General features: G+C 33.3%; 3 protein-coding genes across 4 annotated transcripts in view; 2 read left to right on the plus strand and 1 right to left on the minus strand.

The window, feature by feature from the left end:
- LOC122535923 (paramyosin-like) overlaps positions 1 to 3,992 on the plus strand; it is an 83,588-nt gene extending 79,596 nt beyond the window's left edge. Inside the window, exons 4-12 of one of the 2 annotated variants that reach the window (XM_043667848.1) lie at positions 82 to 131; positions 896 to 1,000; positions 1,078 to 1,273; positions 2,009 to 2,346; positions 2,649 to 2,817; positions 2,960 to 3,034; positions 3,112 to 3,261; positions 3,359 to 3,523; positions 3,599 to 3,992. In XM_043667848.1, coding sequence (XP_043523783.1) covers positions 82 to 131; positions 896 to 1,000; positions 1,078 to 1,273; positions 2,009 to 2,346; positions 2,649 to 2,817; positions 2,960 to 3,034; positions 3,112 to 3,261; positions 3,359 to 3,523; positions 3,599 to 3,703 — 1,353 coding nt within the window. In that variant the 3' untranslated portion in view covers positions 3,704 to 3,992. Of the gene's footprint in view, positions 1 to 81; positions 132 to 895; positions 1,001 to 1,077; positions 1,274 to 1,972; positions 2,347 to 2,648; positions 2,818 to 2,959; positions 3,035 to 3,111; positions 3,262 to 3,358; positions 3,524 to 3,598 lie in introns of both variants that reach the window. The other variant, XM_043667849.1, reaches the window with a different exon arrangement.
- Positions 3,749 to 11,046, minus strand: LOC122535924. Its single transcript, XM_043667850.1, has 2 exons — positions 10,726 to 11,046; positions 3,749 to 6,404 (listed from the first exon to the last, which is right to left on the minus strand). Exon 2 carries the CDS (start codon positions 6,392 to 6,394, stop codon positions 4,925 to 4,927), a length of 1,470 nt encoding a protein of 489 aa, XP_043523785.1. The 5' UTR covers positions 6,395 to 6,404; positions 10,726 to 11,046; the 3' UTR covers positions 3,749 to 4,924.
- Positions 11,047 to 11,780: 734 nt separating this feature from the next.
- LOC122535925 (G-patch domain and KOW motifs-containing protein) lies at positions 11,781 to 14,341 on the plus strand. The gene is made up of 6 exons (XM_043667851.1): positions 11,781 to 12,145; positions 12,239 to 12,602; positions 12,689 to 12,792; positions 12,889 to 13,196; positions 13,417 to 14,165; positions 14,257 to 14,341. The coding sequence occupies exons 1-5, from the start codon at positions 12,006 to 12,008 to the stop codon at positions 13,890 to 13,892; spliced, it is 1,392 nt and encodes a 463-aa protein (XP_043523786.1). The 5' UTR covers positions 11,781 to 12,005; the 3' UTR covers positions 13,893 to 14,165; positions 14,257 to 14,341.
- Positions 14,342 to 14,714: the final 373 nt, after the last annotated feature.

The raw sequence follows: 14,714 nt of genomic DNA on the forward strand, positions 1-14,714 counted from the left end.
CTAATGTAAATTTTCCTCTTTTTTTTTTTTTTTCTTTCTTTTGCCGGGACGAAATATCCACGAACGTCGGAATCGAATCAGCGCATCGAGCAACGGACAAAGGGGAAAATATCGCCGAACAAGGAGGCCGAGTGAGTTTATAGAGAATACATAAAAGCGGTCTGTTTTTTTAATCGAGAAAGTCTGGCGATTTTCCCAGCCGGCCAAAAATTCAGTAGAAATTCGATCGTGCTAAAATATGCCGAAGTTAATGTAGCGGTGGATTAATGAAATTTTTTCCCTCAGACTCGTACCTATGGTACAGCGGAACCTCCCATATCCGTAACAGACAAAACTCGTTCGTTCAATGGAATTTCCGGATAATAGACCAACCACTCTTTTCATATCAAATTATATATGTCCAGATCGGAAATCTAGCAGAATTGTCCGCCTATTATTTTGACATTTATGAAAGAATATAAAAAAGAAAGTTTCGAGAGTTTAGAATCTTCTTGAGTTATTAAGTAACATAATTTTTTCAAATGGAAACAACTCTGTGGAGTTACGTTTCTTTTCTGCTTCAAACATGCTTGTGTTATATATGTGTACAGTTTTTTTTTTACACATAATTTTTGCAAACATTAAGCGACATATTTATAACATAATAATATATTATCTATTATAACATAATATTATATTATCTATTTATGACATAATAATATACATATTTATTTTTATATAATATTTTTAATATTTATTTCATACGTCATACTCATATACGTGAAATGTATATATTTATAACTATCAGTTGTAATATTAAACGATATTCTGCTCGTTACGTGCGAAAATTGGAAAATTTAATTTAATTATGTTACACCTTGCTAATTTACATTCTATAATACCTCACGACTGTTAGATGCGTGACAATTATATCGGAACTCGAGGCAAAGCTCAGTCGCACGAAGGAAGACCTCGAGGACGCTTTAAAGGCGAAATTCATCGTGAAAGAAAAGTACAAGAGGTAAAGTCACATGAGGCTCCTGCAAATTTCCGATTGAAAACATAGTTATATTAACGAAATTCTTATTTATAACTCAGGTTGCTGGAAAACGCGAGAACTGAAGCTCGAAAGGAGAGCGAAGTGTTGCAGGAGAACATCGTGCGAATTTGTACTTCCGTTTTGGAGAACTTTGGTCCTCGTTCGATGGATCGTAAAAAGACTGCCTGCTATCAAATTAAATCTCACGGGAAACTAAAGTGTCACCAGAGGATTACGAATAAATTACGTAGAAAGGTATTTCCAATGTAAAATATTTTTAAAACAAATACACGCATAATGTAACACATACGTAAAGAAAAACTGTATCCAAAGCCCAAACTTACAATTAGTTTTTTTATTCGTTTGGTCCGGTGTTTTTGAAATAGTTCTTTGACATGAAAATTCTCTTTATTCTTTTAAAACGAAACCATGTAATCCATTAATATGACATCTAGACAAAGAAAGCATTAGCTTTACTTTAACTTTAATTTTGTACAATTTATCGTATCGATCATGTCTCCCCTATAGCTATTATTTGATTTTTTAATTGTTTAAAAATCCATTTAGTTTCACCCGAAATTATTCATGATGTATAATATATATATTATACTATAATACTATATTACACTATAATAAATTATAAATAATATAATACATAACATAAATTATAATTCCTAATAATTTATAATATAATTACACGTATATTACGTATTGTATTATATTAATTATAATTTATTATACATAGTACAAATATATATACACACTTGTAATATATAGCAATATATAATATATTATATAATTATTATTATAATATATAATATATAATATATAATATAATTATAATATATAATATATAATATAGATACATTATTATAAACATTATATTACGATATAATATAATAGATAGGATAATATAGTAGAGAATAAATTAAATTCTTTATCAAAATAATGTAGCAACAGACTCCACTTCATTTGCTTCCCTTTAATCAGCTACAAACGGCAGTGACGAAATCGAACAAATTGAAACGGAGATTAGCCACGACTCGGAAAAAGTTGAGGAACAAATCTGAGGAGTACGAGTCGATCAGCAAATGCTTCGACCAGCTGAAGCAAGAAATGGAGGCAACCGAAACGAATTTGAACGGTCTGATAAGCGAGAATCTTTCCTTGAAGAGGAAGATAGACGATACGCGGGACTGGTTGAAGCACACCGTAGGAAAGCAGCATCATACTGGGCACTTTCGAGACGCGTGCAAGAGCAGAGAGTTGACGAATCTGAAGAAAAAGGTCGAGGAGGATTCGGCGACCATTGTTCAACTTAGAAACAAGTATTTGACATTTGTTAATGAGAAGAGGCTCGTTAGTGTTCACAACTTGCTGAAAACTTCAAGCTTAATCTTTGAGCGCATAATTATTGTTTTTAATCCTGTACTACAATGGCATTACACAAGTGTCCTATTGAGATTGAGAACTTTTTTTTTTTATAACGTGACACATAAGACTGTAATTCGTCTTTGGTTCAAAATGGAAAAGTTTCCCCTGTTAGTGAGATTACCATATCGTCTCTCTCTCTTAATATTAACGCTGTTACGTTTGTTTTCGACAAAATAATCAAGATTCGATCGTTCAGATTAGTACGGCTCGAATCAGCAAACGCCAACAAGGGATTTTTACTGAACAGCTACAAAGCTCAGCTGGCCGATTTAACTAAAGAGAAGAATCAATTGTTATCTAAAGTGAATGGTTTGGAGAACGAAATCAGCAATACTCGAAACAGTAATTCGCAATTGAGAGCAAAAGTATGTATACTACTTCTTCGAATAGTTTTTTAAAAAAATTACCGACCAACTTGTTCTACTTGATTTTAGTTTTTGAATGAGTGCAATTTATTCTTGTTTCTAGTTTATTAATTTAGTGAATTTATTTAATTTATTCCATTAGATTTTAGTTTTGAGTAACGAGAAAGATAGATTACTCTCGGACAACGAGAAATCCAAAGCGGACACAAAGGAAAAGGTTACAAACTATGTATTAAATAGCTTAATAATTCCTACGTAAATAATATTTGTATAGAATTGTTTGGTCCATGTTAGATGGAAATGCAATATGCCAAAAGATGTGAAGAAGCAGTGCAACTGGAAATTGAGACCATTAAAAATAAATACGAGGAGACTATTAAATTTATGAAAACAAAGTTGTTGGCCACTGAAACTCAAAATGTCGAGTATTTAAACGCTATCAAAGTAAATATGAGAATTATTGGATAGTTCGATAAGGAGATGACTCTTGGATTAGATCGTTGTATATTATTAATTTTATTAAACGTCGCTTTTAAATTAGGAGTTTCTGAAGAAACTCTACAAACAGCGAAATGATGATCGCGAAGCGCAAAAATCAAACGAGAGCGAGGCAGGTGAAAAGGAAACTCACGAAGCTATCTGCAACATTTTGAATATGACGCCCGATGAATTATCCGGATTTATTAATGGAAAGACCAAAAATTCGGTAATTTATTGCTGAAAAAAGAAATTACATTTCAATTTATTTAATAATATTTTAAAAAAAACTTAATGGTTCTAGATTAATCCATGGATAATCGAACTAAATCGAATAATTTCAACGAGTCAGTTTTCTAGTGATCTATCAAAGTTTTTATTGAGAAAGATGAAGAAAATAAAGATGTAACGAAGGATCAGAGGAAGATGAGGTTCCATATAAGTTCTTCTCAAAATCGTTTCCCTGTATATTAATAAACAAAATGTACAATGCAACATTGTGTTCAATATAATTTAGTAATAAATACAGTTCGCCTTTTTCTAAAGATTTCGTACATAAAAGAAATTGTCTGGAAATCGTCACCAACCCCTGTGATACGTAAGTACTTTGGCTCTTTACTGTAAACTATATTGAATTTATATTCGACGATGAGAAATCGGTACAGAAAAATCTCGTTAAAAGAATTCTGTGTTAAAAATATTAATCGCAAGCACTAGGGCAAATACCACGAGCGATGTATAATGACAAATAAGTAAGGAGAAATAACGCAGAGTCCGTAAAATCACAATACACTTGATTATAAAAGTATCTGCCTTGAAAGAGCTATCCTGACCTCAACTTTAACAACATTCGACTTGAATATTACAAGGGAAGTTCGACAACTGGAAAATTCAGAAAAATCTAAAAATTTGCACGAAATGTCACTTACATGCTGATAATAAAGGAATAAATTTCTTTCTTGCTGAAAAAATTATCCTGGGCATTGAGTTATCCCCTCATTGCAGTGAATATTTATGAAATATGTATAAGAATAATACATAAAATACAGAAAAAGAAGTTAAATTAAAAGTGATATTGTGACGAAAAATTTTCGAAAATTCTATATTGTACAACTACAACAATGTACAACAACAAAATTCTGAAATTTTACTTTGTTAAGCAAAGCGTGTTCTCTAATAAAAATTATATCAAGATTGTAACGGGAACATTGACGTTTATAAGAAATCTTGTCTTCAAGGAATTAAGAAAGAATTATTCTAGTTTACTGGAAGATTCGAAATAAAAGGGAAAGATGTACAGATGCTTAATTCAAAGAAATAGAGAAATCCTAGAAGCTACAGAAATTAATATTGTTTTAATTTACTGAGAATTTCCGGTTTGCGCAGTAAACGTTGAAACATCATTTACTATTAAGACATCCCCTGTTTCTCTCCTCTTTGTCTTTGTATGAAAATTTCCAAACATTTTTGAATTTTCCAATTTATAAACTATCCTTGTCAGAGTGTTTGTCAAAATTTAGTAGAAAAAGGCAGTAAACGCGTGAAAGCAAGCAAATCGGTATCCAGAATCCTTCTCGATCGAGTCCTGCTACTGAAAACTGCGAAAAGAAAGAAATTCATTCCGACGATTTTAATTATCGCTTTGCAGCTCGCTCGAGCCAGTCGCGTCCGGTGCCTTCTGCAGCTGCGCGCTTTGGAATCTCTCGTACCCGTTGCTCTCCCCAAAGATCTTCCTTCCAGAGATTCTCTCGTTATCTTTCACGCTCACTTCCGTCCCGATCTGCACCGGCCAGGGCAGCTTCCCGTCGCTCCTCACCGAGATCTGATTGGCCAACTTCCTGTCCCCGTTCTGATCGTACGGGTCGCTATTCCGAAGATTCTCCAGCGTCGCTTTACGACGGCTCTCCTCCTTGTCCTCGGTGTAAGTGTAAGGCCTCTCGAAGCTCGATCTCTTCGAGTAATTATCGTAACCATCGTAAAGGTGTCTGTATCGGTATCTGTTGGGATCGACGTTCCCCGGTATACGTTTGTAACTTCCATCCCTAGAAACTGGCACGGTTCTGGTTCCGTCGTACGGTCTGGGATAGTTTCTCAGATCCACGGGTTTCCTCACTATTTCCGGAAGTGTGGCGTAGTAGATGATCCTCTTGGGTTTGGGCGTCGGCCTGCTACGACCGTAGAGGTCCAAATCCTCGTCCCTGTACCGATCGTAATAGTACGAATAATCGTTTGGAACGCGCATGTAGTAGTCTCTTTCCATTCTGTACCGATCGGGGTAATAGTAATTGTAGCCACGACGATAGGCGGGAGGATCGTAGTCTCGGTCCCTGACGACGCTTCTGTACCACGGGGCGTCGTAGTCGTCGTAACCTCTCGTAGCTGGCATGTCTCTCGCCTCTCGGTACTCGTAACTCCTTCTATGCGGGCTGGTGACGAAATCGGCGCGCGGAGCGTGGTAACCTCTCGCATTTGGCAATTCCTCGTCGTCCACGGTTTGCTGGATCATCTGGTCCAGGCCAGTTCTGTGGGAGAACTCGATTGACAGCGGCTGCGTGGACCAGTTCTCCGGCGAGCTCAGACGCACCTCTCGAACGTTCTTACTGCTAGATATTTGCTCCAACTTCGTTTCGTTCTCGGTGTCGCGACGTACCCTCGACACAGCTTTCATTGCCTCGTCCTTGGACGGATTTTTGTCATATTTCGGATGTAACACGGTCATCGCCGTCTCTGTTCCAAAGATCTTGTCGTCGACTTCCGCGTTGTTCGTCTCGTACGAATCGTCGAGGATGGGTTCGAATCGAACGGGATACTTCTGGTTAAACGCAGAGCGTGTTTTGGATGTTCGAACGGTGTTGGGTTCCGCGGACTTCGGTTGGTCGAGTTTCTTCGTATCACTTTGAGTGATTTCTAGAGGGTTGAGATGACCGACGCCGCTCACGCTGCGAACTTCGAACGCGGATGAGTCGAGCCGCGGCCACGATGGGTGATTCCAGTAATCGGTCGCGTATGGGAGAATCTGCCATGCTTTGCCGATCCCCGCTGCGCCGATCTCCGTCAGCAGGTACAACAGCGGCGATATTTGAAACAGGAGCAGCCGCATTTTCGTTTATCTGAAAAAGGTATAATTAAAATAAAATTGTTGGTTAAAATCGAAATTAAGAAAGAATAATTACTATCTATTATATTATTATATTATCTATATTATTATATTATTATTATATTATTATTATCTATTATATTATCTATATTACTAGTGAATATAAAATCACTATCTATTTTATTACTTAATTGTATTTGTCTATCTAGAAAAGATATAATTAAAGTAAAATTGTCAGTTGAAAATCGAAATTAAGAAAGAATAATTACTATCTGAAATTGGAATATTTTATTATTTAATTACATTTGTCTGTCTGAAAAGATATAATTAAAATAAAATTGTCAGTTGAAAATTGAGAAAGAATAATCTATATTCAATTTTGAATATTTATTATATAGAAATGTCGTAGAAGAATTAAACACGTAACAAGTTCATAAAGATGTGTCATAAACATTGTGAACATTCACGATGTTTATAAAGATGTTTCGTAATACAGTTTAATTACAACACAAACTAAAACAGAAACTAAAACAGAATATGAATTATAATTTTCCAAACAAAATAAATACGATTACCCACATTTTAGAAACCGGTATAGAACCCTTATGATATCGTATGTTGTATAGAAACAATTTTAAATTTTGAAAAATCACACAGATTATTATTATTTCATATTAGTTCATTACATTAATTCTTCATTTGAACGCTGTTCAGATGAATATACGAGCTTTCCACGATCTGAATCCACCCTCAACGTCTTGTGATCTAAGCATAGCATTTATAAATATTTAACAAAAAGAAAAAAATCTTATTTTCGTAAGTCACAACTATAAATTCTAAAATAATGTTCGTAATTTATGGAGCTGGAGTTGGTAGCCTTTAAATAGTGGTACGTTGAAAACGTAGAAAAAAAAATGGAAGGGGAAACAAATCGCGCATCGAGATTAAAATTACCAGCCGAAATGAAACGTGAATGTCAAACGTGAACTTTCACCGAAACCTTAGTGAAACGTTCGATGGCCAGCGACAGACGTTTAATGACCGTTCCGTCCGGTAAACCCGTGCGGTCAGATGAAATCGTGTCCCCGACCGCGCGTCGTCGATTCTTCCCCATAACAAATATAATTTCCCATGCCGTTTCCGCGGCATTATGCGCCGAGTTCCGGGCAACACGTAGATCCGGTCGCGCGATTGTTCACTCGACTACATTTACCATAACATCCTCCCGCGAAATCGAACCAGAATTCGACTCGATACGCGTACGCGCGCAGCCACCGAGAGAGAGAGAGAGAGAGAGAGAGAGAGAGAGTTCAATGCACCAACGCCGCCAGCCGCCGATTCCGCTTGCGAAACATTCGACAACAATGGACACTTGGCTGTCGAAAATTTTTATTATTTAGGTACTGCGGGCTGTTTAATAATTACATTAATTTTTAACGTGGTTATATAATATAAACGTAATTATTGAATATAAATATAAAATGTACAATCGAGAGTGTCGGTAATCCTTGAAACCAAATCCTTTCCTTCACAGGAAAGTGAAATGAAAAAACTTATGGTTCTTATGGATGACGTAATTGTTTTAACAATATAGGATAGAGACGAATCAAAATTGCGTTGATTTAATTTTTGTAACAACCGAGTCAACATTAACGTCAATATTTTGGAAAATCGAACTGCTAACGGACATGTAGGGTGAGCCAAACTTGCCACTTATTTTTTTCTTTTTAATAAAACATCAAAATATAAGGGAAAACTTTTATTTCATTAATTTTAAATTAAATTTAAGTTTAAACATGATCTTCTCGATTGTGTAAAAGAAAACTTTTTTTAAATATGTAATGAAAAGAATTACGGATTTATTTTAGTAGGAAGTGATTTTTGGCCCACCCTGTATTACGGGGATATGTAGCTACGTAGGAACTCAAACGAAATGAAACTTGATTCGTTTATAATAATAAAACCAAATCTCTCCAAATGCAAATAAAACCAGAACTTGTACTTGTGGCAATCTAATTATTATAACAACGTTGATCCTTGAACTTGAAATTGATTCTCAAAGTTGAAAAGAAAAACGTACAAATTATATTATACACTTCAAGCTTCGCTGCCTTTTCTTACATCACCCCATCGTCAATTTATATTTTATCCATGATCATCATCGTTCCCTTCTTTGCAGAACGAGGAACGAAAAATCGAAGAGAGACGAAAATAACTGCAACCTTCGCGTGAGATTTTGTACGTGACAACAATGAGACCACCGTAAAATTGGCTTGTGTTCCTCCTTTTCTTTTTTTCTTCTTTTAGTCGTGAAAAATCTGTCCGTGAGTTCGTGAACCGTATCACAAACAGAACACTACGTACGATATACGTTCTGGTTTTTGTCTGGCTGTTGCACGGTTAAGAGCACGACGGGCAACAGCTTTCGCAGAGCGATAAAAAGAAGGAAAAAAAAGCGACGGGGAAACAAAGGATAAAATGTCTAGGCATAGCGGAACAAATCTTCGGAAGATCTTGCCCGTTAACATCGACTCTGCACAGTTACGCTTGCCGTTTTACAGTTAGGCTCGCGGACTCGCTTTAATTTGCCAGCCAGCAGTTTTGGAACACTCTTGACACCGTCACGCGGATTTTGCACGGTGGACCAGGAATTTTCAGAGTTTGCATTTAGCTGCACTCTGTTTTTTTAAATATGTCACACGTGTTTGCTTTCACAATGAAATAATTGAAAGGATATAGCTAATTTTTTTTATATATAATTGAATTTAACATAATTTACATTGTAATGTATATTTTTATGTACAATAATGAACAGAAAATTATCTTGTGAGAATCAGTTATGATTCTCAGCCCTTTGTGTGCGTTACGTTGAACTTTCTCTATGTAAAACAAACGACGACATGTATTATCGGTCATACATTTCACATTTGCATTAAAAATTGCATCAAGACAGCATATTATAATTTTTCCATTACACTATATTATCTAGATTACATTCTAGATACATGAAGAAAAAAATGACATGCTGTTGAAAACATTTTAGATACTTGAATAAATTTTCCATACAAACTATAACTAATTTACTTAACTTATATTTCCTCTATAAACCAGTTTGGATTTTTCTATTCTATTGAGATAAAAGGATACGAGTATGTCTCAAAAAACAGTGCCTAATACATATAATACAGTAACACCAACATTTGTATACATATATTATACATTATAATATTATAAATATTAATAAATTATATATATAAGTAATACATAATAATATTAATTATTAGTATAATTATTAGGTATAAAAAATTTTATGTACATGTATATATATAAATTATATGAATAAATTACGTATCTTTAAATTTTGTTAAAAATTTGCATAAAATTTCGCGAAATGTAGAAAAGATAAAACAACTTTGAACAAACTAAACGTCACATTACTAATCTCTATTGCCTTGCTCTTTCAATTCCATCACCCGTATATTTGCTGGTGAACAGTAGTTAATTGTTGGTTTCGCGATGAGATCCTGAAGAGGAAATTGAATAACGGGTAAGTGAAGAGCTTTGAAGAGGAATAACAAAATAATTCAACTTTTGATGATTTATCGTATGGATAATGAAATTGAAAGCATGGCTTGGAGTACTAAGAAAAGTTAATTAAATCGAACTTTATTCCGTAGAATAAATAAGATGAGTTGGATTTTAATAAAAATTGTAAAAAACGAAATTTCTCGTGTAAAAAATAAAACTTGTTGAAATTTAAGAAATAATTTGTGTACGAATGTAAAATAATGCGTGCGTATAGGACAAAAGTATAAAAATATTTGAAAAAAAAACAATAAATTGTAAGTTTCTGACAAAATATTTTAACATTTGACAAAAATCAGTGAAGAAACTGTAAATTTAACTTTGTCAATTTGTGTTTCAATATAAATGAATAAATATAATGAATACTACATTTTCCAATCAATTTTAAAATTCAGATCACATTTAATCAATATTATTAACAATTTTAATCAATCTTTTACAATCAAAAATGTTCTCTACTATTTGAAATAGAAATTTCATTCTTCTGTTTATCAAATAATTAGTGAAATCAAAAAACTACTATAACTCTATGTATCTTTATTTCTAAAACTAATTCTCATTTCGTTAGAATTCTCTGATACACCCCGTAATATAAATTAAAACAAAATTTTTTCTACACGGCTTATGATGAATGATTGTTAAAAATTGGTTGAAAATCTATCGATTCACCCAAAAATATAAAATTCCTAACCGTGTGATAATTTGCAAGTAGAAGAGTTTCAAGTAAAAATTGAGCAAATAGATTTTACCTGAATTCTAGAACGTGGCCGGCTTCCGAATGTCGTTGACTGTTCGGAGTTATCACGTTTACTACAGTCCCGTGAACTACGGCTTCCCGGTTTACCCCGGCTTCGTATCTGCATACCGTGTGCTGTTGTCGCCGGTAAAACACGCTCACCCCTCTACTAGCTGGCTTAACTACCGTTCTCGATTGGTCATTGTTTTTAACTGTAATTCTTATATCGACGAGATAGGCAAGTAAATGACTTCCTCTGCGATCAGCGTGTCGACGTGATTGAAAACGATTGTTTAACGAAGCTTACTGGAATAGGACAGTGTTGTTGTCCGTGTACAGGACATTAAGCGATAGAATTCTGGAAAACTCTTAGACTAAACGAGCGATAGGTAAATTAACAGTAAACGTGAACGTAGTAAGAGAAAAAAAAGATCTTTAAATAAACGATTCTAAAAATTAGACGCGAAACAAAGGAGGAAATAGTGAGGGTGAGCTCATCTATTTGTTAACATTTTGAACATTCGAAAATTAGCATTAAATATCACGATCGTTCACAGTTGAACTAGATTATAAACAGACAGAATAACTATACTTGTAGAAAGAAAGTAATTCCTATTTTGTTTCTTCTAATAATAATACTTTAAAAATATTATCATTTACACAGGCGAGGTCTGTGTAGAATGCAAAAAAAAAAAAAAAATGCAGAAGAAAAAGTGACCTAAAAATAGAATAATTTTAAGTAAATTTTAAACATAATAGCGCTGTGCATAAAATCGATATATAATCGATATATGTAATAAAAAACACATTATACTTACGATTAGTAGATTGTCAAAGAATAAAAATTAAATATAAAATATGTATTTTACCAACTACTCTATCTCGAATATTTTATATTTTGGCATATTATGGACATTTTGTACATTTAAATTTCTTTTAAATACAAAATGATCCGAAGTTTATCTCTTGATATAAGCATTATGTTGAAAATTCTCCATTTGAAAATTGAGCCTATCAAGAAACGGCTCGAACAGAAATTAAGAGCTGCACTCTTCATGCGAACACGTAATATTGATCTTCAAATATTATAGGTTAGTGACTCTAATGTTGTTTTATTCTGGTGTTCGATACATTGTTGTAAAAATGTTTCAATATAAAATTTATAAATGGTTACAAATCAACTAACAAAGTATGATATTAAGTAAATGTACTGTGGTTTTAATAAATTAATATTTATACGTATACGTATACGTATACGTATTGATCTGTAAATCAGTGTGTAGTAATAAACAAATGGCAGAAGAAGGAAAAAAGGTTTCTTTCGGTTTCGCAAAATCTATTAAGAAATCTGTGTTAAAAAATGTTATTCCGCAAGAGGAAAAGAAAATTGATTATATTGAATGCCTCGACGAAAAAGGTATTAAATTAATAGGGTAAGTTCAAGGAATAGAAAATACATAACCTTAACCTAACCTATAAAATTTGCTAATAATAAAATAAATATTTTTTAAAACAATCTTTTATAGCGGAGAGGAAAAGAAAGATGAACCTCTAGTTATTCCATTGCTAGGTTCAAGAACTTGGCATGACAGAATTGTTAATAAAGTAGATGCAGACATTTTTGTATCTAAGACAACTAAAGAGAAGACAGACGACATCGAGGTAGATGACGAGGGAGAAAAATCAAAACTATCAAATGGAAAATCACCGCCGAAAACATCAATAAAGAAAGAAGTGGTTGAGAATAATGAAAATAAAGTTGTTACTTTAGAGGAGCAAGCGGCTAAAGAAATCATTCAGGAACTCAAATCGAAAGATGAACAGGAAACTAAAACAAATGATTTGTCTTTACCTTTGGTAGAAGATGAATCATTAAAAGGCAAAGAGCAGGTACATTATTACTATATACAGATACTGTATACAAATGTATTATATTATATTATATGTGTAAATAAATATTGTTTCATCTTTTTCAGTCTACATTGGAAGATTATGAAAGAATTCCTATTGATGCTTTTGGTGTAGCAATGTTGCGAGGAATGGGATGGCAACCAGGGAAAGGAATTGGTAAAAATGAAAAGTATGAATCTTACTCTAGACAAAATTAATTTTACATTTAATATACCACTTATTGGAAAATAAAATCATTCATAATTTTTTATTGCAACCATTACAGAGTTGTATCAGCTGTTATACCAGAATTACGACCAAAGGGAATGGGTCTTGGAGCAGACAAAGTAACACTACAAAAGAAAAGTGCAGATTCCAAGAAACAAGAAGAAGAACTTAAAATCGAAAAAGGAACATACGTGAAAATTATAGCTGGGAAACAGAGCAACAACTATGGTCAAATAGAGGGATTTGATGACGATGCAGGGAGACTCATAATAAAACTAGCTCTCGGTGGAAATACAATATCTGTAAATGAATTTATGGTGCAGCCAGTGACTAAATCGGAGTATTCGAAGAATTCAAAAGTTTTAAGTTAGTATGAGTAATTAGTTTTTTATTAAGGGACTTTAAAAAAACAACAACAAACCTATGATATGACATGTTCATTTAAGAACAAAATTAGATATAGAAAATCTAATTTACGAATTCCTGTAAATATGTATACAGTTTTTTAAAAGTTCCTTCCAGTTTTATAAGAATCAGGATAAATATATAGGTTTTAGCTTTTAGTATTTTATGGGACTAATTTTAGATGCGAGGAAGTATGAAGAATATAAGGACAAAGAATCAAAGGAATTCAAACATAAAACAGACAGAAAAGAGTCAATATCTGATGATTCTGAAGACATTGAAGATGATAACAAAAGTAATGATGAAAAAAAGAACAGTAATGTATGTGATAAGGACAAATATGATAAAACAGATAGAAAGTCAAAAAAGCAAAAAAAATATCCTGAATCTGAAGGTGACAGTGATAATGGTCGTGAGAAGAAGAAGAGAAAGCGAAGAAGTAGCTCTAACAGTGATGACTCTCATAAAACAAAGAAATCAAAAAAGTCAAAGAAACATAAGAAACATGATTATTCACCAGAAAGATTGAGCAAGAAACACAAGAAAAAGGATAAAGAAAAAGAAAAAATTAGAGATAAAAAGTCGAGAGATTGTACAGATAGAAGAAAACATAAGAAACGAGGAAGGTCAAGATCCCGATCTTCTAGTAGGCTGTAATATTTTTCAGGAATGTGTCTGGACATTTTACTTTCATTGGAAATTGTACAATTTTGTTTATACACATTTTATAATAAAACGTATTTTTACAAAATCATGGTTCCCTTCTTGTCTTTGCTTGATAATTCTAACACATATTTAATATCTTAATTATTATAAAGTCTTGCTTAATCTTTCTTACGTAATATTGATAAAAAGTAGAAATGTACATAACCTCGAAAAACATTATGGTATTTACGAACATTGCCAAACTAGTAGTGCGAACAATGTCGAGTAAGTATTTAATTGTCTTTGCATAAGGTAATTTACAGATAAAGTTTGAGAAGTATATAATCTAATGTATTCAATTTTTCCAACATTTTAGCATTTCGCTTAGGATTAATACAGCTCGAAGTGAATGAAGTGAAAGTTAACAATATAGAGCGAGCAGTTTCCTATATTTCAAGCGCGAAAAAGCAAAATGCTGATATCATCGCTCTTCCCGAATGTTTTAATTCACCATATGGGATAGGTAATGATATTTTTTTAAATAATTTATTACGTTTATAATAAATATTTAATATACAAATAAAAAGTAGATAAATTATGTATCTCAACTTTTACATTTTCATAAAGGTTGTTGGTAGAATCATAGACGAAATATATGAATAGATATGGCATCTTACGGACTTTCGTGGTCCGTGACCTGAAATACCGATCTAGTAAAAAATCTGTAGCGACCTATAGTTCCTCGAGTACGAGTTTCGAACACCAACTTGCACAAGCTGCAAGTGGCTGTGCGCCTAGCGTCGAAGTCAACCGATATTCGATGTTAAGCAAACA

This window comes from Frieseomelitta varia, unplaced genomic scaffold (genome assembly GCF_011392965.1).
Source record: "Frieseomelitta varia isolate USP_RPSP 00005682 unplaced genomic scaffold, Fvar_1.2 scaffold_788, whole genome shotgun sequence".
Classification (NCBI taxonomy): domain Eukaryota; kingdom Metazoa; phylum Arthropoda; class Insecta; order Hymenoptera; family Apidae; genus Frieseomelitta; species Frieseomelitta varia.